This window comes from Abramis brama (genome assembly GCF_963993115.1).
Source record: "Abramis brama genome assembly, chromosome: 15".
Lineage (NCBI taxonomy): Eukaryota > Metazoa > Chordata > Actinopteri > Cypriniformes > Leuciscidae > Abramis > Abramis brama.
Window position 1 is genome coordinate 18,136,428 of NC_139977.1, and position 27,828 is coordinate 18,164,255.

General features: G+C 37.5%; 1 protein-coding gene across 1 annotated transcript in view; it reads right to left on the bottom strand.

Annotated features, from left to right (window-relative positions):
* The window catches only part of caln2 (calneuron 2), a 35,020-nt gene extending 11,278 nt beyond the window's left edge, over positions 1-23,742 (bottom strand). The window contains 5 exon segments of the mRNA XM_084137934.1: positions 10,435-10,547; positions 13,402-13,545; positions 17,583-17,704; positions 23,531-23,572; positions 23,574-23,742. Coding sequence (XP_083994060.1) covers positions 10,435-10,547; positions 13,402-13,545; positions 17,583-17,704; positions 23,531-23,572; positions 23,574-23,665 — 513 coding nt within the window. The 5' untranslated portion in view covers positions 23,666-23,742.
* Between the last annotated feature and the right edge of the window lie 4,086 nt (positions 23,743-27,828).

Sequence of the window (27,828 nt, forward strand, 5' to 3'; positions counted from 1 at the left end):
TTGCTGTCCGCTATTAAGGGGCTTGAAGAGGATATTCTACTCGAGCTCCAATTTACCCCCCAAAATTCAGAAAGGTATTCTCATCGAAATGATAGCTATTTGAGTGAAATTGGCACATGCAATTGGCTCAGCAGTCTGAGAGCCCCCCCCAAAACACTAGTTGAACAAATTAAATTGGAAGGAATACTATTAATGGGAGCCATTGCGGGGCACTGCAGTGGTAGTATCTAGCTCTTGCGGGAGTTGTCTGCGGACTGGAGGTTTGCCGCTGAGGTTGTAGAGATTCCCGCTGATGCATCCACAACATGGAGACTAGGAATTACAGAATGTGAGACTCGCCAATCTCGCAGAAGGGGCAGGTGCTTCTAACATGGGAAGAACAGCCCAGCCAAATTGGGTCCCTGAAGATAGCGGAAAAGGAAACCATAAAATAACTCACATGGTATTCCCATTCCCTCCTGACGTGAAGGCCTGAACTATGAGAGTGCGAGGGCCCATCCCCTGCAGGGGGGGGGGGGATTCTGGCATTTGCAGTCGAGAAATACTCGGATGGAAGGCTCACACTTTAATCCATAAGGAAAGCCCCCATGATAAGCCCATACTGCATCCGAACAGTAGGCTCTCACTGCTTTAGAACGGGAGGGCCCACACTGCGATTTAAACAGGAGAGCCCATTGTATATAATGCAAATCTCATACTGCATTCGAACGGGAGGCCTGTGTGGCATCGGGATGGGAGAGCTCACACTACGATTTAGGGTAAATTTGGGTTAATATGAGGCGACAACTATGTCTTTGGACGGCGTGTAAGTAGCTTAAAGAGAGGCAAGGGTTAGAAGGGCTTGTTTGAGGCCAATCAAAAATAGCCAGAAAGTAGCCCAGTCATATCCCAAATTTGAAAACTCAAATTTCAAGACTGCGGACTTGGCAAACCTGTTGATGAGGGCGAGAATCACAATTGGGGCGGCTTGCGACCACGGTAGACTGCCGGTTGGGATGAGTGGTGGACGAGGAAACAGTGGTCGCGGATAAAGGCTAAGGCTGTGGAGGGTTGAAGGTGAGACGTCCTGGTTTGTGTGATGATTTGCTTCTGAGCTTCAGTTTGGGGAAGGACGAATTTGTCTCGTCCGAGGAAAAAAGCTACATTTCGTGAAAGTCGGACATGATACCGGATTGGGGCGGGCCAAATGCAGAAAGAACTGATGGCAGGAAGGCTGGATCCCAAATGGCACACTTCATGTGGACTTGCGGTCTCGTGGCCTTAAATTGCGCGTGCTCGCCAAGTGTATGAGACCATAGGGTGTCCTGCCATTTCAGCGCTCAGAAGTATGCTCACGAGCGCCGCCTTTGTGCCCTCGATGCGCACTTCGGCGATGCCCGTACTTTCGCACCCTCCACAAAAGTTACCTACCTAGGAATCATTGCGAACGCCCAATCAGATAAATGAGGGGAGGAGTTTCATGGCTGTTTGACTTTCGGTGGCATGATGTCATCAAGCCTGTCCCAAAATACACTATCACATGGACTCGAGGCCAGCGCCCCTTAGGTCTGCACTTCCTGACGTCACCAAGTGTGAACTCAAAGGAGGCACAAGGCCGGAGTGTGCCATTTGGGATCCAGCCGAAGAAGTAAGAAGCTGCTTTTATATCCTGGTATTAATTAGAAAATTAGATGTGTGTACTCCTCCCAAAATTGTGTTTAATAACTTCACTTCTTCTTGTACTTCAGCGCAAATTGCTCAATCTGGAATATAGATAAAATGTGTTAATTTTTAAAATAACTAACTGTATTAAACTAACATGTTAAATTGATAGGTCTATTTTTTTTTTATCTGCTGCTTTTATCTGGGTATTTTTTTCAATGGCCCCTCAAAGCCACAGATGTATCCAAGTAAGCTGATCCATAATCAAGACAAGATGATTCAGAATATCTCAAACAGTCTGCCAATCGATACTATATCACTCCGTCAAGACATCAGCGGGGACCGTCTGTGGTGTCTTATCAGACACTCCAACATCTTATTACTGTGTGCCAAAAAAGCACTGAAAAATTGTTTGAGGAACTGCAGTGATATGCCCCTCTACTATAACTTGATGTATCCCTTGAACTACACGAACACACACATATAACGGTCTTCTGTGAAATAATTTCCAAGGCACTAACAGTCTGTAATTCAGCTGCCAGTTCTGCAACTGTCTCTTTGGGAAGTGTGAACTGAACAGATGGCATTTGGGCGTGAATAGTGTGTTTGGGAGCAGGGTGATTGTAACAGAGGGTCTGGGGTTCATCAGCCATCCATTACTTCACATGAACTCATTTTCATTCAGCTCCACAAACCCTGGGCGAATATTATCTCTACTTACTCTATTAGCAGCTATAGTAGATTAACTACTTACACCATGACCTGGCTAAATATTGGTTTAAATGTCACTGCTCAGAGTCTAGTATGATCATAGCACACACACACACACACACACACACACACACACACACACACATCTAGATTTACATGTATGCATACAGTAGGCTACTCATCAGTCATAAACCAAAAACACTCGCACAGTCAAAACCGACAAGGGTGACGAGCAGATTACAAGGTCTAAGACATAACTAATGCAGTGTCTCTGTCACAGTCTCCACATGTGACATTTGACATAGTTAGGACCCATCTGCTCGTGGGCCTGATTGTTATCGCATCATGTTAATGACTGCCAGTGTGAACGAAGCAATGCATCTGTCCTACTTTCATCCTCTTCCCATTAGCTGAAGTGTCCTAGAGGATGGACGGCAATCAACAGGATAATTGCAGACCAGCAGCCGAGAGTTACAAGCAGAAAACAGGTGCCATTAACCAATGTACATTCACATTTCTCTTCTCAAAGACTTGTGTCTTAACATACAGCCATATGCAGTGATACAATAATCAGAACTTTGTGATTTATGGCGACCCGAAGCAATCATGGGCATGTCCAGCAATGCAACAAAGTTGAGAAAAGTTTCACTTTATGCAAATGAGCAGCGACTGCCAATGGGACTGAAGAAATGAAGCACATGTGTGAGTTGTTGTTGTTAAGTGAATGCAAGATGGAGAAGATAACACTGCCATGAGCGATTTCTGTCCACATGCAGCTATATAATAGAAAAATTATGCTTGTAAAACTGTGTCAGAAATTGTCTGCATTCTGAGTGATCCACGCATTGACAGTCATTCATCTTGTTCATGAAATTATATATTATGCCCTGCTGCACTTTACATTCAAATGCTTTCCTCTCCAGAATGTTAATTTTTAGCCACAAAAAAGCAGATTCCTTGTTGAATTAAAATTTTGTATTTTACCAGCAATGCATTTCTTCTGTAATCAGATTTTGAAAAGCTATGACCAGTTGTGCAGCCCATTAGTCAGATTCATCCAGCTTTAGAAACAACACCCACTATGACTACAAATAGTTACTATAGCAAACTATAGCCACTAAAGCAATACTACATGTGTGTGTGTCTATCTATCTATCTATCTATCTATAAAACAATATAGTTTATAAAATATACACTTACCAGTCACTTTATTAGGTACACTTTGCTAGTACCAGGTTGGACCCCCTTTTGCCTTTAGAACTGCCTTACTTATTTGTGACATAGATTCAACAAGGAGCTGGAAAAATTCCTCAGATATTGTGGTCCATATTACCATGATAGCATCATGCAGTTGCTGCAGATTTGTTGGCTGCACATCCATAATGTGAATCTCCCATTCCACCACATCCCAAAGGTGCTCTATTGGATTGAGATCTGGTGACTGTGGAGGCCATTTGAGTATAGCGAAGTCATTACCATGATTAAGAAACCAGTTTCAGGTGATTTGAGCTTTTTCCTGCTGAATGTATTCATCAGAAGACGGGTACACTGTGATCATAAAGGGATGGATATGGTCAGCAACAGTACTCGGGTAGACTGTTTAAACGATGCTCAATTGGTACTAAGGGGCCCCAAGTGTGCCAAGAAAATATCCCCCACACCATTAAACCACCAGCCTGAACCATTGATAGATGGAAGGATTGATCCATGCTTTCATGTTTTTTTACGCCAAGTTCTGAACCTACCATATTAATGTTGCAGTAGAAATAGAGATTCATCAGACCAGGCAATGTTTTTCCAGTCTTCTATTGTCAAATTTTAGTGAGCCTGTGTGAATTGTAAACTCAGCTCCTTAGCTTACAGGAGTTCTGGTGGTGTTCTGCTGCTGTAGCCCATCTGCTTCAAGGTTCGACGTGTTGTGTGTTCAGAGATGCTCTTTTGCAGAACTTGGTTGTAACGAGTGATTATATGACTTACTGTTGCCTTTCTATCAGCTGGAACCAGTCTGGCCATTCTCTGACCTCTGTCATCAACAAGGCATTTTCGCCCACAGAACTGCTGCTCACTGGCTGTTTTCTCTTTTTCAGACCATTCTCTGTAAACCCTAGAGATGGTTCAAAATGTGCATTCACGTCATTCGTAATTACCGTAAATATGAGATTTCAACTTGTTAAAAGTGTTCACGTCCTAGTAGAGCTCAATTAAAACTTGTAAGCTGACAGCTGTACCACTTGACCAATGCAGATTAATTTAGGTGTTGATAGTGTTGCCATAAAAATGCATAATTCCCAGTCTGAGCTCGTAAACAGCTCAGAGTACATCCCGTGTTGTCATCTTGAAATTATGGTAATTACGACATGGCGTGAACGAAGAAAAGACCATTTAAATCACCTTTCTTCCCCATTCTGTTGATCAGTTTGAACTTCAGCAGATCGTCTTGACCATGTCTACATGCTTAAAAGCATTGAGTTGGTGCCATGTGATTGGCTGATTAGATATTTGCACTAATGAGCAGTTGAACGGGTATATCTAATAAAGTGGCAGGTGAGTGTAACTGAACATTGCTGTAAAAAAACACTCTTTCGGAAGAGAAATGTGTATGTAGTGTTGCTTTAGGTTAGTGGTACATGTTTCCTGTTTTGTGTATGATATAAATATAATAGGCTTGCTGCGATAGTCGATGTTACCGGTGTTCAGCCGCAACGCCAGTTATATTACTTGCCCACCGCTGCACCACCCCCACTGTCGTTTAGATTTTTTATAGTAATAAAAATCATTTAGTTCAGTTAGAGAACAGACACTACAATTAAAAACTCAACACGCCTGCTCAATTCAGCGTGAGCTGAACAAAAGTCGCAGCACGAGTCAGATTTCACCTCACTTCGCCCAATTCGCCTCACTCTTGATGGACAAAACAACGGCGAAACATTTGGTTTCAAAGCGAAATGTAAAAGTGTCTATTTAAGCGAGTTTGTCATTGTAAGCAACTGCCGCCCCTGAATTTGTGCTAATTCAAAAGCGAAAGTAAAATGCACACGGGCATTCACAATGGTGCGTGTCCACTGGCATGAAGCGAGTGTGAGTTTGCGCTCAAATTCCATAGGAATTCATTGAAAAACGCACCACTATGAATGCCTGTGCAGGGGTGCGCATTTTACTTTCGCTTTTGAATTAGTGATTTAAAAGCCAGGTGCAAAAAAGGGCAAGACTCCAACGCCCCACCCCGCCTGTGTTGTCACACAGCGATTACATTTCCTCACCGTCACATCCCAAAAATATAAATATAAAAATGAAAGAAATTAATACTTTTATTCATCAAGGACACATTCAATTGATCAAAAGTTACAGTAAAGAGAATTCTAATGTTACAAAAGATTTATATTTAAAAAAAGCATATTAGAATGATTTTGCAAGGATCATGTGACACTGAACCATGGAGTAATGATGCTGAAAATTCAGCTTTGCCATCACAGGAATAAATTACATATTTAAAATAGAAAACAGTAATTTTAATTTCTAATAAAACTGTTTTACTGTATTTTTTAATCAATAAATGCAGTTTTGGTCAGCATAAGAGACTATCTTCAAAAACATTTGAAAAAATCATATACAGTGCATCCGGAAAGTATTCACAGCGCTTCAAGTACTTTCCGGATGCACTGTATATTATCTATAAATTGGTGGTTACAGCTAATGTGTGTCGTTAACAGCTTGCAGTATTATAAATTTACTGCCTATAGTGGTAATCTCCCTTGTACACTTGTCAGCACATATGGCTCTAAAAAGTGAATATTTGTGCTTCCAGTCCTGCTGAGTTTGTCATGCTGCCTTGTCTAAATGCCTCTACAGAGGGTTTTAGTTTACTATCAGACAACTATGGCTCGATAGCATTAATGCCGCTGGCTATACAAGCAGACAATGGTAGAGTGGTGACATTCATCTGGCCTGGACATGGAGGAGAACAGTGCCGGGCTGATTTACGGCTTAATTGAGTTGTCAGCTGTGGCGAGTTGGAAAGAAAAGACACACTTCCTAACGCTGGTGACTGTTGGGGATACTCCCGAAAGCTCCTTTAATTTTGGCTCACTGTATTTTTCATATTTCTCTTAGTTTCTCTCTGTCTCAATCTATTTCCGTTCTGTCACTGTTTATACACCCACTCCTTCAACTTTCTGTCATCTTATCTGTCTAAAAAATATCTCTCAGATTTCAGAACAGAACAGAGACAGAGACAGAGTCCATTGCTCACATGAATACTACACAGAGGGCAAAATAACACTGGCTGATTCTAAACAAACCAATTAATCCATGAGGACACCATGCTTCAGGACATTATAGCCCAATAATTGTTTGTAAACTATTTGGCCAGCTCAAAGTCTAGGGAGAAAAGACCATGAATAATAATTAGCTTGGTCTGAAATTACCTAATTCATATTCATGAGCCATAGAAGTTCCATCATTTTTGGGCATTACATACAACATCAAGTAAGTTTTTCATTTGCTCTGATATTTTTATCTTCTGCTCAGACAATTTTGTTATCAGATATTAATGAATCGAGATGTCAAAACTGAATTATACAAGATACAATTGGAAACCATATGTGATTGGAACTGTGAAATTAATTAATTAATAAAAGAATATAAATATTGTAATCGTTTTTCACAATATTACTGTTTTTACTGTATTTTTGATCAAATAAATGCAGCCTTGATGCAAATAAGAGATTTCTTTCAAAAACATTAAAATAATAGGCTATTACTATCCTCAAACTTTTGAATGGGAGTGTATATAGAAAAGACACTTATACATTGTTAAAATTCTATAGATTATACATTCTATATATTAAAATGTGCTTGTAATGTAATGCAAGACAATAGAGGTAAACTACATAATTTAAAGCAGCTGATGTTGATGCAGGCGCCAAACACTGACCAGCGTCCATGCAGTAGGGTTGTTTGGAAATAACAGTAAAACAATAGACAAATATACTTGTGAATTATACATCACAGACGGCTAGAATGCGTTACTAGTGAGACTGGTTAATGCTGACTGTGTTTGTCTCAAATAATTTTGTCAAACACTGTCAAAATTGGGCTGTTGGCAGCAACTCTACAAACACTCCTCAGGTTTGTACTCCTCGGGGTGGGGAAAACAAATGCCAATGTGTTCCTAATAATCCATGATTGCCTGTAGTTCTTGTCTCTGACGTCCCCATTGACAATCTTGTTAAGAACATTTTTAAACGCCCCCTTTGTACTTATTTGTACAAATACTTGTTTGTTATTATTATTACGACAATTAGTAGACATAATTATTCATTTTGTAGTAATTTTTTATATATTTTAAATACATTTTATTAAAAAAATTGTAATTGTAATGGGTAGCCGTAGGAAAGCACATTATGACGAAGGAGATATCAGCAAAACAGCCTAATGGTTAAGTCCAAAAACGTAAGATCACTAAAAAAATAGAATCACACAACCACTTCAACATAAACGACAATCAAACTGAACAGAACTAAACATAACCCTGACATTAATGAAATGATTTGATATATACTACCGTTCAAAAGTTTGAGGACAGTAACATTTTAAAAATGTTTTTGTAAGAAGTCACTTATGTACACCAAGGCTGACTTTATTTGATAAAAATACAGTAAAAACTACTGTACTGTAACGGTTTTCCATTTGTAAATATTTTAAAGTGTAATTTATTCCTGTGATGGCAAAGCTGAATTTTCAGCATCATTACTTCAGTCTTCAGTGTCACATGATTCTTCAAGGATTAGTTACCCAAAAATTACTCACCCTCATGTCATTCCAAACCCGTAAGACCTTCGTTCATCTTCAGAACACAAATTAAGATATTTTTGTTGAAATCCGAGAGGTTTCTGACCCCCCATAGGCAGCAAAGTTATTACCACTTTCAAGGTCCAGAAAGGTAGTAAAGACGTTGTTAAAATAGTCCAAGTGACTACAGTGGTTCAACCTTAATGTTATGAAGCAATGAGAATACTTTATACTTTTTAAAATAACGTCTTTATTAAATAATTTCTTCTCTTCCGTGTCAGTCTCTGATGCTGTTCACATGAGCACCACAACGCATGCATGTGATGCTGACACAGGAGCCGGCGTTCTGATGTAGAACTCTGAAGTGCTACACTAGCTATGTTTCCATCACCCAGTTTTTATGCGCATTTTGAAATATCGCATCAGAAACGAGTGATGGAAACGGCAAATTATTTTATTTTTAAAAAATCACAAATTCGCAAAAAAGTTTTCAGGCTCGCTTGATGTGGTGCAAAAAAGAGTTAATGCGAATAATGGGAGATGGAAACGCATTTGCTGAATAAATTCTGACACGTGTCAGAATCCACCAGACTGATTGGCTGCTTCCTCATGATGAGAATTCCGGCTCTTTTTAGGGAACCGGATCATTTAGCTCAGCTCAGTAATACAGTGCTATGCATAAGTTTAGACACCCATGCTAAAGTTGACTAAAAAGAGGAATAAAAAAATCATCTTTTGGAAATTGAACTTAATGCCTTAATTAAAAAAATTAGGAAAAATCCAACCTTTAAGGACACCAATTTTCTTTGTGAATGAATAATGTATCGTAAATAAATGAATGTTCTTCCTTAAAATACAGGGTGCATAAGTCTGGATACCCCTATGTTAAATTCCCATAGAGGCAGGCAGATTATCATGCCAATCTCTAGGTATGGTGAAGGCTATGTGATGATGTGGGGCTATTTTAATTTTTATTTGAATTTACGATACATTATTTATGATACATTATTCATTCACAAAGAAAATTGGTGTCCTTAAAGGTTGGATTTTTCCTAATTTTTTTAATTAAGGCATTAAGTTCAATTTCCAAAAGATGATTCTTTTATTCCTCTTTTTAGTCAACTTTAGCATGGGTGTCTAAACTTATGCATAGCACTGTAAGAGGTAAAAAACCTATAGGCTAATGTAAAGCCATAAAACACTATTACAGATGTATTGAACATTTTATTTAAATTGAACTATCCAAAATAAAACCACTCCAAGCAAATCACACTTAAAACTGCAGAACACATAAAGTATATAAGGTTGTTAAAGGTTGTTAGACCCTGCTCAATATGAGAAAGTAAAGTTAGAAAGCCCTCAGTCTTAATTTGTGTTCTGAAGATGAAAGAAGGTATTGCGTTAATAACATTTCTTATTATTATCAAAGTTGTTCTGCATAATATTTCTTGGAAACCATGATAAATAACTTTAATCATTCTTTGGTGAATAGAAAGTTTAAAATAACAATGCAAAAGACTTGCATCTTGCAGACTTGCATGATCTCAATAAGAGCTGCTCTGTCAAAACACAATATTTCCCAGGAGGTTTTGTCATTGTGCCATTATTAGACTTGTATTGGCCTCATAATAACATCAGAGAGGGAGAGGGTGTTTGGTATGCTGGTGTGATGACATGGATTATCGTTGCAGTTATGAGTCACTGTATCCCACTAAAGGTGTGTTGAGATGAGCATTTAAATCACCTTCTAGACAACCAGTGTCTGTGACCTTGCTGTTACTTACTCCTACACACACCGCTCAGATTCCTCTGTGAGGGAAAGACGCTACACATAAACATGCAAATATAAACTCAACACTGCTCCTTCAAGACAGGAAGTCAGCTATTCTGTAGATCTAAATTCTTATTTAATAAAAGCAGAGATGAAGACCTAAAGAGAGAGAAAGTAAAAAAAGATACCCAAATGCCTGTGATGACTAATTCAGATACTTCCCTTTTAAGTGGCAAATCTTTCAATTAATATGCCTTCCTCGACGCTCACAGAAATCTCTTGGAAGTGAAACTTGGATTCCCTCACTATTTGAACGAATGTTCACTTTGAAATGGACAGATCTGCCTGCTCACTTTGAAGCCCGCAATCTGGGAAGAATCACATTTACCAGTCGTCACGGAGGAAGCAATCGGAGAGGGAAGAGCGTGACCCGTAATCTTATCCATATGCTCAGAACACAAATGCACGCACAAACAATGAAGAAGAGAACACCGAAATATAGAAAGAAATGTTTTCCATACCTGCCAGAATATGCTGTCTATAGTGCTGCCTAAGAAGCCCTCTCTGGTTTCAGAAGAAACGAGTTTAGGTCCCAATATTGTCATAAATTCATCAAAGTCCACCTGTCCATCACCTGCATCAAGAAAAGAACATTCGGATTAGAATTAGAGAGAATTTTAAAAAAGAACCTCGATAAGTTTAAGTAAAACAAAGGGATCTTACATATCTGTAGTACCATGATGCTTATCAGTTGAAATGAGATTGATTGATTCATCCATATTGAAAAAATATCTTCAGATGCAGGATATTCAATTGTGCATTATCATTCCCTTTATTTTTACAACTGTATTGCTTTTGCTGTCATCTTGCGCTCACTTAAAGGTCATCTTTAAAACACTAATAATTTAATAACACTGCTTTAAATGTCATCTTTATTATCAGATCTTAGAATGAATATCCATTTTCCATACTGTACATTATAATGTTGTGATGCCTAAATTCATTTTAGAATTTAAAATGACTGATTTTAGTTTTAGCATTATAGGTTTATCTGTATATAAATACATTGCTAGATCACTGAAGCAGTTTTTAATGCAACACAAACATTGTGTCCTAACCAGATGCAACACTATAAAGCAACAAGTTATACAATATCTCACATCCATTCTGAGTTTTCGTCCTAACCAGTCTTCTAGTCTTCTGACTAGTTGAAATCGTGTCACGTTGCACAGCAATTTCACGTTCAGTCAGTACAAGACAAATTGCTTGTCGCTGGAAACGTTTTACATTGCAGCTGGTGAGGACAAAGTTCAAGAATAGAGTATAACAGAACAGAATAGTAATTTAATTGTAATCTAATAGGATCTACTCTTCTATGAGATTGATTTATTATGTGGTTTTTATTGGTGCTGCTCAGCTAAATTAAACCATGAAATCAGGGTCTTTGAACTAAGTAATAGGCTGCAGATCTGATATATTCGAGTTTGTTGATTACAATATTAAACTGACAATGATATTTTCTATTCACATTTCATCTCCCATTGGTTTCTTATGCAGTTTACTTCAATAAAGTGAATATGATGGGCCAGGCAAATTAAAATTCAGATCAACTTGCAGCTTCTAATACCTTAACTACTTTTAATAAATACTCTTTTCATTAATAACTTAAAATTAAACTGAATTTAATGATCTCTTAAGGCGCATGCTCTTGACCTTACAATTGTCCTTAAAACCAGAAAATATCTATGGCATGTGAGCAAATGTGAGCATACATAACAGCTCCACAAACTTCCACAAACTCAATCCTTCCTGAAAAAGAGAAAGAAAGTGACTGGTCTGAGATATACAAAAGGAATTAAACACCAGCTGAGAGCGAGTGGAACTTTGAGTGATAAGTCAGAGAGAGCCGTTATCATCCTAGTGTAACCGCTAGCTTCAAAACCTCGTCTCCACTTGGCTGCTGAATCTTAAATATTTATTACTGAAATACAATAAAGATGTACATTCATATATGCATTCTGTACAGCACTGGATACTGCACATAACTTTTTTGGTCTGGTTCTCAAGGGAGCACCTGGAGATGCTGCTTGGGATGCAGTACACTTATCCTACAAGCTGTCGTCATCACTTTCCTCCTGACACTTTCCTCTTCTTTTCTCTCAAACAAGGTAGATGATGATGATGATGATGATGATGTTTATTTTAATTTTATTAACATTAATGACACAGACAACAGCAGGAATATTTGGCTGCTGTCACTTTAAGACCGAATGCACGGACCGAATATACTGACACACATCTTGTTTCTTTCTCAACTGTTCACTTATGACATAATTGAGAGAATACTTGCCGAGACGGGTATTTTGACTTCATTATGTGTGTATGTGTCTGTTAAAGTGCAAGAAAACGCGAAAGAGGAATTCATTCATTGTTCGAGCACTGTCGTTGTTCGAGCCTCTTTTTCTCTCTCTCTCTCTTTGCGTGCCAGCGCTTCGGGTGTGTGAGGCTGTGCGCACAGATAACAGCGCGTGAGTACCGATTTTCGCCTCTTCTTCCACGTTTTAAATTGTTTAAATGTGTAAATTGTAAAACTTCCACTCTATGAAGGTTAAACTTAGCAGTTAATCCGCAAATCACAATCAACTGCGATCCATTGCACCCCTAATAATTAATGAACAGTGAACACACATCATAATTTCTATCTTACCAGAGATGGAGAAAAATCCTACTCTAGTAAGTAAACGTGTCCCTGTCCCCAAAAATGTTGGTACACTTCCCTCCACGTTTTCTGCTGCGCATCGTTTATTTTTACAACGCATGCGCACCAGTTAAGCGCACCCCTGACTATAGAACATATTTTCGATTAGGAGTCAAAAAGCTTAAATGTGCCCAACTAGTCATATAACTGTGCTTAAAGCTGACACAGCAAAGCTATGCAGAAGTCTTTAAGGTAAAATATATTTTTATTTTACTTTATCTTAGAATGATATTATAGATGTGACACTGACCTTAAACTAATAAAATTCATATTATGAGGTGTAAAAGATCTCCCCAGACCACTTCATAGTGTGAGTTTCATTAAACACCATACTTGCACAAAAATCTGGGGATCAATAACAACCTCTCAGGCTGATTGATTAGCTATATCAATGCATGTTCTCTAACCAGTCAACTGGTCTGACCTTGAAGGACTCCCGGAGTCGGACACACACATACAGTAAGACAAAGGTTTCTCAGAATTCACCTCCCAGAATTCATCTATTTACAGCCCCATGTGCTGGATAAATTCTTCAATTCTATTATTGCTTCAGCATGAACTGTTCAGAAGGTCATATATGTCTCCAGTGCAAGGATTGGAAGGGGTCTGTGACAGACTGTAAAGCTGTTTTTACAGATGATCAAAAGGCAGACGCTCTTTTGTTTGTGTGAATGGCGCTAGCTCAGAATGAACCATAGAATAAGATAGATGTAGAGAGGGAGTGACTCACCGTCCATATCCAGTCTCTGCATGATAATAGCCAGCTCCACCTCACTGGGCATGTACCCCAGAGAACGCATGGCCATACCCAGCTCCTGCTTCGAGATGAATCCATTCCCATCCCTGTCTAGAACTCGGAATGCCTCACGAATCTCTGCAGAGAGAAACAGAGACAAAACCAAAATGTATTAACAACGCGGTGCAGAACAGTAAGTAATCACAAATAACTCAATTGACGTTCAGAATTCAAGTGAATCAGCTGAACGTGTGCATTTCATCAGTGAGCATTAGACTATGTATTATATAATGCATGTTTTTCTCAGCAGTAAGATCACAGAGTCCAATCACACAAACAGCAGACATACTAAATGCAGCTCATTCTGTTTTCAAAGGCGCACATTTAGTGTGCTGTGACTGAATGTTTATCCACCGTTTCAAAGGGCATCAGTGCTGGTTTTTCAGTTCGGCTCAGGTTAAGGAACCCACACCAAGTTGCAAATGGCAACAACAAAAATAACACACGTATCTCAGATCATTTCTGAGGAGTATTAAACTTTTTTCTGCCATCTTAAAGACCCACCTTGGTGTTATTCTGGGATAAAGAGGCTGAGGTGCTATGCATGCATCTTGTAATATGCTGAACTGAGCGCTTCCTGCATTTCACAAATCCTGAATGTTTTTTCACTGCTTTAGATAAAATATTCTTAACCCTCACAGTAGGGGCCCTTGCTATGTTTCATTCGTTTCACTTGAAACGGGCCTTGCAACAGAAGGGACCTCCGTCTGCTTGGACTCAAAAAAGAGCCCCACCCCCCACCCCCCCACCCCCCCCCCCCCCCCGCCATCACGGAAATCAACATTCAGAAATCAACATTTGCAACATTCAGTCACAGCACACTTTTGAAAAGCTTGGGGCAAAAATGCCACCAAAAATAATTAAAATGCCCCCCAAAAATCAAGATATAGGGGGCAAAAATGTCTGAGTTCTTGTTTTTAATACTTACAGAATATATTCTGCTGTTTTCCCAAATGTCAGCACGATTGCAAATGTGATAGCCTATTGATTTTATACAACAGTTCAATAAACAAGAAGTTAATGTTAGGTGACTTTCATTTTAGACTTAGATCCTTGTCTAGTTTTGATCAATTTCGCAGCAAATCCAGTCGAGCCATTGTGCTTTTCCGATCAACGGAATGAGACCACGTTTTGAAGGAATCGTTTGACTGAATGATTAAACGACTCACTCGTTAAGACAGGGATTTGCTGCCACCTACTGGCAGTTTAAGTTTCATTACATTTTTTCCATAGTTTCATTTTCTATATTAATCTTGGGCTTAATCATGTGAGAACTGATTATAAACAAAATGTAATAATATGCTTCAAATGTCCACAATTAAAAATGTTACAGAAGCCCATTTCACACAACAATTCCAGTAAATACACTGATACTGTGTCCCAGGATCGTTTGCTTTTGGTTCATTCACACTGCCAGTGCTTTTCTGGAATCTGTGCATGCGTTCACACACATCCCATACAGATCCCATAAAGACAAATAGACCACATGTTTGCAGACATTTTTTATCCTTCCTTTGTTCTATTACGAACACAAACTTTTTCTTTGTTCCTTGACAAACACAAACTTTCTACTATAAGTTAATATGCAACGTGAACGTTGATCTGCATTTAAAACACCCGGTCAAAGAGTCACGATAACTACTTAATTGCGACGACACATGCGTCATCACTTTGATACACCCCTTATGGCATTGGTCCTACCTTTTGTTCACACAGGACTGTTCCAGGACTGATCCCAGCAATGTTACTATGTCCCCATCCCGGGATCAATCCCAAGACGTGTTTGCGTTCATACAGAAGGCACTCTGCTGTGTTTTTCTTTATGTCTCAGTGAACATAAAAAATAAATAAATAAAAAAATAAAAAATAAATAAAACCATTTTTCTCTAATTGCAGGGAAAAAAAAATCCTGTATTTTTCTATTATGAATTTTTGCTAGGGTCAAATTAAAATAAATAAAAAAACATTACTAAACAACAAAGGCAGGGCTGTAATGATGCACACTATGTAGGAGATAATCAAACCAGCAGTCTTTAATAACACTATTCAGGAAACACAGTCGAACACGGGAGAATTAGCAAACGACCCCGATAAACTAAGGGTATGTTTACATGACAACGATGGAAAGGTTTCTCCTTTTGTGTTTTTTCGCATACAGACATAAACGTTGTCAAAACGATCCCAGTTCACACGGATCTGTGAAAAAACGATCTAAACGATTAAAAAAAGCTGTATTAGCCATGCCAGGCCAGTAGTAGTCACTTTGTAAAGAAACACTACACGCCTATAGACTGAACATGTAATACGCATGCGCATGACATCACCGTTTTCACAAATTCACGTTTTTGTAGTTTACACAGAGACAATAACGGTATAGTTTTCAAAAACTTGCACTTTGAGTCCCGTTTTCAAAAGTTAGCGTTTTTCAGGCCCCCAAAACGCTGTTGTCGTGTAAATAAATGGCCAAAAGGCATAAAAAGTTTAACGTTTTTAGTTGAAACCAGTGTCGTGTAAACGGCCCCTAGATGACATGGAATAATAAACAGAGGAAACTAAGGACGTAAATATACAGAGATAACAAGGAAACTCAATGAACAACAGGTGAACGTAATCATTAACTAAGGGAACTAAGTAGCAAAACAGGAACAGGGAAAACGAAAACAAAACATAACCCTAACAATGAAGTTTTTCCTGAATAGTACATAATAAAAAAAAATGGGAATTAAGAAATATTAAGAGGTTCATTTTTGAAACCTATTATTTTACAATTGGTATTTTTAAACGTATACCATTGGGGGTCTCTGGGACCCCAAACACTGGAATGTAAAGTCAATCTCAAAAGATCATGTGGGTTAATTCCTCTGCCATTAGCAAAACCAAATCCTCTCCACTCTTTCCTACTAACAAAGGCTATTTGTTCTTGAATTCATTACTTGCAACTTAGTACCAGATTTAGACAAATGCCAGAAGGTTCTAGATTTCATTCAATATGAGTTAACCAATCGTTGATCCAGTCATTGGCTCATTATTTAACATGGTCATCTTTGTCTACCTTAAGAGTTTTTCTTTTTGCAAATGCAGACCTCCTCTGAACTGCCACTTACAGCTCTTAACCCTCATCTCATGAATAAGCAAAATGCTGAACCTTCCACTGTAGACATCCCTCAGTTCATGGTCTGTCAAAACAATCATTTTAAAAGAAGGTGCTGCAAGCTTTAAGCCCAATTGAGAGTTTCACAGCTCAAACATCTCTTCAAATCAACCACTGTACTGTTTCTACCCTCAAACCCACCATCAGTTTTCTTCTTGTGTGCCCTAAGGCAGTGTCTTAACACATGACCAGCAAGACAAGATGAGGAAGTGAAACTTACAGTTGCATTGGATTGCATGGGTCAGAAACTGTAATGGGTTTGTAATGTTTATCAGAAGGCACAAGAGAGAGAGTAAACCCTGAGGTTCATTTGGTTAGCTTTATTAAGTAGCACTGAATGACCACATTAAAAACAGTGAGGAAGTAGTTTATCAGAAAAAGTTTATAAAAGGGTATTATTCACCCTCTTGATGTTTCAGAATCAATAGGCAGTTTTTTTTTCTTATAAAACAGCAGTTAATAATTACCAGGGGCAGTCAAACTCCAAAAAAAGACAAAAACAATATATTCCAAGTTTTCTGAAGCCATACTACAGATTTCTGTGTGGAACAAAGCAACGTTTAAGTTCTAATCTTCTTTAAGTTATACTCTTCCCCTATGCTGAAACTGAAATCTCATGTTCACATTCAGATTAAAAAATCTACAAGATGCCTTGTGCCAAGAAATGACATCAGTGATGCCAAAATGGCATTTGGTTCTTCCATGTGTCATAACCAAAATTCATACTAGAAATATGCAGAATGGAAAATCAGATTTGAGGCCAGCAGACAAATAGATTTTTACAAAACAACCTACATTTTGGTGTTTTACACAAACTTACTGACACAATTTTCCTTGTGTTTAATAAAATAATAATAGCATGCATGTTTGGAATGAAACGGGAAAGAGTTCAGAATTTAACATTCAGAATTGATACATATAGCAGCCATCCAAACAAAACACACACACACACACACACACTCACCGCCAAGCTCTTCTGTGGAGATGTTGGCAAGCTGTTCTTCACTGGTTTCAGAGAGAGAGGTGCTCAGGAAGTTGTCTGTGTAGAGCAGCCCTGCTTTCACATGGTGAAAAGGCATCTTCACCCTTCAAAGGAACAACAAACAACTGAGATGAATCGATGAACACGCAACCCCTGTGCCTGCAGCCTCACCGAGCCCTCCAAAAGTGAGCAATGATATCATGTCTGTTGCTGAAAGAAAGTGACTAGACCTAGAAATAATGATAGAGCGCAGGCGAACAGGTTCCTCAGTGTATAATAAACACAGCGGTGTGAAAGGAAAGGAGAGTAAATTACAACTATGAGTATTTTCAATCAAGTTTATTTTTTAAGGATTACATTCAAATACATAAATGCCCGTATGTACAAACACTGTGTATACACACTTTATATTAGCATTTACCTCAGCTTGTGGAAAAGCTACTTGTGATAAACTTTGATTCATTCAATTTCTCTTTACCATCAGTGTTTTTAAGGTGGTTGTCAGTCTATTATAAAGGTATAAAACAGATTACAGTGATTTGGTATATTGTACACTTATATTTCAGTTAATGAAATATGTTTTTAACTGTAAAATTATGTACATCTGTAAAATGTAAAAATGACACTACCGTATGTTTTACGGTAAAGTTCTGCGAAAGTTCTAATGGTAAAGCTGCCTCTTTTAATATAAAATTCACAGATGTTTTTTAGTTATACATTTATATTTTTACAATTTCAGATTATGTTGTGTTTATTGCGTTTGGTTCTGTCATTCTAAGAGTATATACGTTTTCAGTTGTTTACACGACACCGCTTACAACTGAAAAAGGGAAACTTTTTTATGCTTTTTGGCCATTTATTTACATGACAACAGCGTTTTTGGTGGCCTGAAAACACAAGCTTTTAAAAAATGGTTTCAGAATGCAAGGTTTTGAAAACTATATCTTTACCATCTCAATGTAAACAACAAAAACATGAATTTGTGAAAACGGTGACATCATATATGCATATTGCATGTTCCCGCATGTGATGTCCCAACTACTGGCCTGGCATGCATAATACAGCTTTTTTAGTCATTTTCGCAGATCCGTGTTAACGGGGATCGTTTTGACAACGTTATCGTCTGTTTTTAGTACATCGTTACCCGAAGTTCACCTAATTTCCATGTCTGTGCCTGTTTCATTTAGTTCACCTGTTGTTGATTAATTAACTCATTAGTTCCCTCATGTAGTCTGGTGTTACTCCCTGTTCTGTTCAGTTTTTTGCCCTGTCTCGTCGATGTAAAGTGGTTGTGTTTGCTTTATTCTCCTGTGGATTTAATAAAGACAGTTTGTGTTTAGATATTTTCCTTCGTCATGCTTTTGTACTAGGCCACACCTGACACATATATATATATATTTTTTTTTTTTGTGTGTGTGTGTGTGTGTGTGTGCTGTCAATCGATTAAAAAATGTTACTGATTAATCACACATTTTTTTCTATGATTAATTGCAATTAAAAACACTTTTTAAATATATTTTATAATGTAATAATTTCACAATTAATCTCCAAATTAATGTAGAGACAACATAAAGACAGTATATTTTATATTTTAAATTCTGTACTTGTTTAATGGCATCTTTTTATGAATGAAGGCCAGTATCACTGATGCTAAAACAGCAACTGATCTGTTGAAAATGTCTCTATGAAAATGTAACGCTAGCCAAAGGATGATAGAAAAAAACGGATGCTGCGTTAATTTTGTATATATATATATATATAGCCTATATATTTATATAGGGGTGGGGGAAAAATCTTGCTTGGTCAAATACACACACAATTGTAAACATTGTGTGATGTATTCACGTAAACACCGTCTGTTATGTCCTACGCAAGGAGATGTGTAACAGTATATTAGATCTGTGCATTCATTCTTAAAGGGACAGCAGCCTCATAAACTGTTGCTGTCTGTTTTATTAATGTTAAGTAAAATAAATCACTCACTGCTTTTGACTGAATCACTTTTGTATCTTTAATATGAATCAGTTTATATTTAATTCATACAGTGATGACTATACAGTGTTTTAGTCAGCTTAAATGGGATTTGTTTTATAATATTGGAGTGACTAAAATAGGAAGAAAAACTAAATGGGCAATATTTCAAGTTTCACATTTCATTCAGGGGGATTATTTTTCTTCTAGACCTATTAAACTGTCTACCGCAGTCAAATAGGAAAAGTGACACAAAAACTAAAATCAAATAATAAACTAGAATCAATAAACTAGAATCAAATCCATGCATATATTGAATCGAAATTTGATTCAAAATCGAATTGTGACATCAAGAATAGCTTTGAATAGAATCGTGAGGTACCAATAGATTCTCACCCCTAATATATATATATACATATATAAATAAAATTAACTGAAATATAAGAATACAATATGCCAGGCGTTCTCAACCCTGGTCCTCGAGGGACACTTTCCAGCAAAGTTTAGCTCCAACCCTAATCAAACACACCTGAACCAGCTAATTAAGCTCTTTAGGATTACTAGAGAGCTACAGGCAGGCGAGTTTGATCAAGGTTGGAGCTAAACTCTGCTGGAAAAGTGGCCCTTGAGGACTAGGGTTGAGAACCCCTGCAATATCCCAAGGACTTGAGAGAACTTAGCCCTAATTTACATCAATATTTATATCAATATTTTTTCACTTCAATTATTATGTTGCTCAGTTTTAATAAATAAATATTTGTATTAAATTGAAGCGTTTTTTTTTTTTTTTTTGTCTTATCTTTGGGCCCCACTGAAGGCTAATTCGTTTAAGCCATTGATTTGTTTTTCTTTCTTTTTTTTTCCTATGAGCACAACAGGGCTTTATTTTATGAAAACAATGACAGTGCCAAGTTAGATAAGTCATAGATAAGTTGTCCATATAATTTAGTTGAACTGTTTATGGACTGAAAACTGTGGATCTGTTTCTAGGAGCCTGCCAAAAGATGAGAAATTTCCACAGGATTTAGGTTTTTGTTTTCTTAAGTGTTTTGATTCACCGTCAATGCATCAAGCAAAGGCTTCAATGTGTCTCGAGTGTCTGGTCTGTTTCAATCAATTTAGCCCCTGTGATGCTGTTAAAATGAAGCACTGACCTACCAAAGAGAGTTTTTGTAAATCTATAGACACATCTAAAACACCAGAAAGCACAAAGCTTACGCTTTTCTAAAATTATAATAGGGAATCCTCTGAGACACGCAAAGAGCCTCTGTCAAGAGAGTTTCATGTAAATTAAGGGTAAATTATGAGGAGTTGGCAGAGGGGTCGAAGCAGCTAATTTGTGTTGATGCTCACCAAGGACGAACCCTAGCTCTACAATTGGGTTCTGTGCTACTGTAATTACCATAGATATTAAAAGGGCTTTAGCTAAAGGCAGGTTTGGGTGCAGTTTGATTGATACTAGGCTCAGCTAAGGGCAGCTACACATGAATATTTTAAAGAGCCATTGATGAGTCATTTAGTTCATTTTTTAAATTTGACCTGTGTGGTGTGGTGGATTCTAACATACACTACCATTCAAAAGTTGCATTCAATTATTCAAAATTGACAGTAACAACATTTACATTGTTACAAATAAGTCTTGAACTTTCTATTCATCAAAGAATCCTGGAAAACAGACTCTGTCTGCATCATGGTTTCCACAAAAATATTAAACAGCACAACCATATTTCAACATTGACAATAATAAGAAATGTCACTTGAACACCAAATCAACATAAAAAAAATGATTTCTGAAGGATCACGTGACACTGAAGACTAGAAAAGTAGCCTAATGATGCTGAAAATTCAGCATATTTATTTTTAAATATATAAAAATAGAAAAAAGTTATAAATTGCACAAAAAACATTACTGTATTTTATTTTACAAATGTACTGTATTTTTGTGTAATGCAAAATGTACTGTATCTTGGTGAGCATAAGAGACTTCTTTCAAAAATATATATTTTTTTAATCTAACAGACCCCAAAATATTGAACTACATTAAGCTAAATATAAATGCAAAATAGAAGTAAATGGAATATTTTAACAATGCATTTTTAAAAGGCAACATGAAGTCATTTGGAAAATGTTGTCAGTCAAACGACCCTCAATTTCTTGGCATTTACTTGCTAAAACATGCAAATTACAAATAACCAAGGCCAAACTATACTGTATGTTGTTGCTTTGGTAACGGATTCTGAAGTATGTTATTCTGAGGTTGCAAGAGTAACCTTGACAAACATTCTATTCTAAACTTCTTTAAATCCTAATCTGACCCATATCTAATTCACAGGCAGTGTGTGAATGCTGATGCAAATTGATATTGAGTGAAACTGACATCACATCAAGTCTTTAGTCATTGTTGTCACATTAAGCCTTTAGACTGGTCATTTAATAGTTTTAAAAAGAAAGGAGATAGAGAAAGAGTGAGTTACTGAAAGGAAGTGACAGCCATTGTTGGCATGACAAATAACATATGATGCTATATTAATGGATTCTTCCAAGACACCTTTTAGCTGGTCTGACTCGTGGGACCGACACATCGCCCGGTACCGGAAAAGGTGTGAGGCTTTCACATGTCGTGAGTGGCAGGTGTTATCTTGGCTTTTTGGTTTTGCACATCTGCTCCTGGCACTGTTCCAGGACCTCTTAAAGAGGGTTCATTGGCATTTCGGTGACAGACACCGCACCAACCTAGGACGCATGTTAGCCAGTTCCTTAAACGACCGCAAACAGAAACACATGGGACAGTGACGATAATGAGCCACAACGAGAATGCACCTTCACAAGGTCAACTGTTGTACTCGTCCTCAAAGCAATAAAAGAGATTCAGTCTAACAAATAGTTCAGGGAGTGAAAATCTGACAGTCAAAGACACAATGGCATCTAAGACAATTATACGACCTTCACAAGGTCACTGAGAATGCAGATGGAAGCTGATTTTGACGGAAATGTGAAAACCTTATGAATGGTCTTTAAAAGATGTAGAAAGAGATAGAGGGAGGGAAAGATCTGACATTGTGGTTGCATCAGAGAAATATCAGAGCTGCTCCAGGGACCCTTTGCACTTAACGTTGTGTCCACAACAGCCACATCAAAAATACAGTTTAACCCTTCCATCATGGTTCAAATTCCTTTTTTCAACATAAAACATGTGCATGTGAAGTCAAGCATAATAAACACCAGCTTTAAGAGACAATGAAAATTACTAAAGCAAAAAAATATACAAAAAATAATGCACCATGAAGCGTGTAAAATATCTTCAGAATGACAACTCCATTATAAGATCCTGATTGACATATGATTGACATGCACTGTAAAAAAAAATAAAAAAAAAATAAAATAAAATTTGGAGTGGAAATGTGCAGTTTGTGACCTGTTAGTTGTTAGTTATCTGTTTGAATGAAACCTAATAGTCTGGTTGATTCAGTCATACAAAATAATATGTTTTAATATATTTAATATTTATATTTTCATAAATGCACCAATGTTACCACAGTGAAGCATTTTAGGTAGGCTATAGCCTACTTGAGTTGACAAAATACGTCAGTTCAATGTTGATTCAGTTGATGCAGTGTCAAGCTCAGAGAAAGAAAAAAAAAAGAAATATTATTGCAATAGCCTAAAAACTCAGCTATCTTTCAGCAGATATCAAATATTACAGCTACAGGTTCAGTTTCTTATGGCTTCTTTTGTGTCTGTGAAAACTAAACTCTCACTGACACTCAATCATGATTCAAATACTCCAGAGATTGACTGAGCTTTCACACACAGTGCCAGTTCACCATCTGCAGAGAAAACTTCACTTGCCTCAATACCAGCCAAAAAGCTTCTGATCAAGAACAAGCCCCTTGTTTTCAAGAATACATCGTACCCGAGACTTTCAGTCTGTTTATGAACGCAAAACGCCTCGCTGTTACCTCCACGGATCGCACTCAGCCTTGGGTGAGTGACCCTCTCTACAGCTCCGTTTCTTCTGCTCCGTTGGTTGGAGACGGACCGGACACATCCGCCGTGCGCAAAGGCATTTCTAAACGATACTTTTCCGGACCCATTATCGTTTATTATAGTATCGGTAGGTTAGAAAAAATGTATAGCCTATCAGGGCATTTTAGGCTGACGTCCCCGCAAAACTCCAGCCGCTTGCGTTCCCACGGACAGCCTGGCGAACAGCTCGGAGTGCGGGCTTGTAGCCTCCTATCTCTTGCCCCCAGGAGACTGGAGTGACAAGCCATAACTCACATGGGCCATACATCACTAGTCATTCAAATATCACATTGCTCTTACCGTAAATGAACGCCTCGGGTCACCACAACCATTTAAACAGATTTAGCATTGCTGGGTGGCATGATTTATAAACATTTTACATTTTAATAATAAAAAAATAATAATAATAATGTAGGTTTAATGTGCAAGCAAGATAGGCCTACAATTAGCCGGTTATTTTCCCAAAATAGCCATAGACTCCTGAACGACTTTTGTTTAGCAATAACCGAATGCTGTCTTCACGATCCCGCTTTTTTACCGGTTACGTCTACAGATCGTTACATGTAACTAGCCAACTAGTGACACCGAGCTGAAACGGTTTTTAGGTTGTATTAAAGTTTAATAAAGTAGGTCAAAAATCTACTAGCCAAACTTTTTAAATGTAAGATTCATTTAAATTCCACTCGATAAAGAATGAATATCCATTCACGACAGCTATCCTTTCACAACAGGTGCCATAGCTAACCGATTTTTCTTCGTCTTCTGAAGACGGCTACCTTCATAAGCATTTTAAAGACATTGCTATCCTATGAAATCCACTCACCTCCTCAAAGACTGTTTTTGTTGTTGTTGGTAATTTCAAAGTCTCGGGGCGCTTATAATGCCAATGTTGTGAATTTTTTTCGGTTGGAGTTGTGGTTGGTCTCATATGTAACGTTAGTATGCTGAGCACACTAATTCTTACGGAAAACAATGAGATTTTCAGTTGCCCCAGTTATCCCCTCTCGGTCCCGTTGGCATGTGACAGCCCCATTGCCACCGCAGCAGAGTTTCTTGAAGATCCATCAGGTGATATGCTCGTCCCAAAAGCCACTGTCGTATTTTTTATTAAGTTTAACAATTGAACCGATTTGTTCAGAAATGCCCCCGTCTTGCACTCGCCTCGTGCGTAACAGGCGTTCTCCGCCGCGCGCCCAAGGGTGTGTTGCATTTAAAGTCCTTTACGAATGCACCCGGGCAAATTTACAATCGTCTTAAAAATGGTGTCCCCCTTCACTCGAGTCTCTCTTGCCAAAACACACGGGATTTTTTTTTTTTTTTTTGTCGGTCGCAATAAATCTATCGAGATGGTATAGAGCTGAGATGGGCGCGCTGCCCTGCAGCCATCGAACGGTTGGACTGATACAGCCGATCTGCTCCAGAATGTTTTCCCTCCTTTAGAGATCTGGCAGGTGTGTCAGAGAGAGTGGTGTAGGGTGGAGTTAAAAATAGATCAGTAATGGATCACTAGCAGACAGAGACATAATGCACACATTCCTGCTATTCATTTCTTGGTTAGAAAGAACAGGTAAAATACGCCAGGAGGAGTGTTTTTGTTTCAGCTGTTTGCATTTCGCTATTTTTGCAAATTCGATATAATTTCCCATATTAATCAGCCATAAATTGCAGTAGTTGACATTTTGATACCATCTCTTTCATTTAGCAAAATGATCACAAATAAACCTATTATGATTTTTTTTTTCATCTTTCCACAAAATACAACTCACCTCATGTTACATCAATGCCAAATTAATGCTCAACAGGTTCTTTATGCTGCACCCATGCAGTGCTGAGGAGTAACTGATTACATGTAATCTGGATTACCTAATCAGATTCAAAAAATTAAGTAGGCTACTTGTAATCAATTAAGTTATTCTCACAATGGCAGTAAATTCATAACTAATTGATTATCCCTATTAATTCCTTATAAAATGTTCCTTTCTAAAAATAAAAGAAGCCCTACGTTCAGAAGGTCTTTGCTAAAAACAGATCCACACAGTATTTGACCACTGGATTTACAGAAATTTCACTTTAAGAAGCGTTTTCTCAACATAATATAATCAACTCCTAACAAACAATTATTATTTGAATTATAACTCAGTGAGACATTTAACCATGTATTACTGTCATTGAAAGTCTTTTGCACTGAAAAAAAAAAGATTAGTTGAATTTAATCAATTTTTTTATCGTAAGTGGTTGCACACAATTGATTTTATCTACATTTAAACAAATGCATTAAGTTGAATTTAATCAATTTTAGTTCAACAATGCATTTGTTTAAATGTAGGTAAAATCAATTGTGTGCAACCACTTACGCTAAAAACATTTATTAAATTCAACGAATAATTTTTTTCAGTGTGTCTTTAACTTAAACATTTTATGATTTAATTAGCCGACTTAATAGCTTTTCATGAAACTCACAAACCCTCTGTAGTTCCATCATGAACCCTGCAACATAGTCCACTGAAGGACTGAAATCATGTGCAGTTTATTGAAAACGACTTGAAATAACATGAACTAAACTTGAAACATAAAACATAACACAATGGGTTACACAAACAATACTAGACAAGACAAGATATAATGGGAACATGAGGGCAATACACATGGCCTAATCACTAAACAAGGAACACCAGAACCTAATGATCAAGACAATAAACCAATGACAACATAGGACACATGACAAGAGGAGCACATAAGGATCACATGACAAAACCAGGAACATGAAAATGGGAACACTTCAAAATAAAGGACATGAAACATGATATCAATGTTATAAAGTAATCTAAAAGTAGTACGTTTATATTACCTTAAATGTGTAATGGATTACATTACTAACTACAATTTTTGTTATGTAATTTGGAATCAGTAACCGACTACAATTTGTAAGTATTCACTGGCTGCACCTTTTATGTAGCTATAAATTAATTTAGACTGCTCTATATTGATAGTATCCCAATTTTTAGAGTCCATACCTGTTTGGAACGAAAGGTACAGGGCAACCATTTCCTACAGTTACTTAAAATAAGCTGCTTTGGTTGGAAAATGTCTGCTAAGCAAACATCTCTAAATGATGATATTGCATTGTGGAGTTGCTGGGAATCACTTTACCAGTTGAACCCTGCAAGGTCTGGGCGCCTGTCGGACATACAATGACCCACCTCCTTTTTCATATTACTGAATGATTGATATCAGTATTAGAGACATTGCAAAGTGAGAATGCAGTGAGAACAAACTGCATTATCTTGCTTTTGAAAGTGGCAGAATTACATCATCATAACTCTTTTATTCTCAATAGACTGTGGCTGCATTGCCCAAAGGTCTAATGTTCATACATTTTCAAAAATGTTGTATTCTTGCTCATTAAAAATAAGATCATTAACACTGTCTCAAAGGGTAAATTTGCACTGCCTAATAGTTTGTGACAAAAAAAAAAAACAGAAGTGTGAATGATTGTCAGTGATAATTATTATAGTTGTTTCATTTGAAGTTTATTTGGTCCTCGGTGATTCTATAAAGGAAATAAAAAATGTTTATATTTAGCTTTTGTCTGTTTAATTAGCAACTGAAGTCATGTTGGCGTGAATAATTTAGTTCGACAGCAGCTCCACAAATGACCTTGAGATGGCATCGAAGTGCTAACTGGTACTGCAGGGGAAATGATACACCAATGCTAGTCTTCACACAACTACTGTCTACAGAACAAGGCAAGAGCACGCAAACTTCATAAGAGTGGCCTTATCTTGGCTAGACAGAGAGTGACGTAAGGGATTTCAAGCGCAGAGATTGAAAACTAAAGTTTCAAGTATATTAAGATAAAATCAATAATTAATGTCTTATAAATGTGACCACATAGTTATTGATTCATATTCCCATTTATCATTCATATCAAAGGTCAAGCTTCCATCAAGGAGCTTCGGTGTCAATAGAGAATCTATCTTGCATATTGAATTAAATTGAGTCCTGTGACATTCCACAACTATCACACACTCCATAAACACTAAGTGACACTTTGAGTCGGAGAATGTGCTGCATAATACAAGATGTAACATATGGATGCTGTCATTACCTCACTAATCAGGTCTAATTCAATTATTCCAGTCTTCATTAAAATGCTTCAAGGCCTTTGGAATGGAAATTAACCTACCCAGAAAATCTTCCATATTAAAATGAAAAAACGTAATCTTCAATC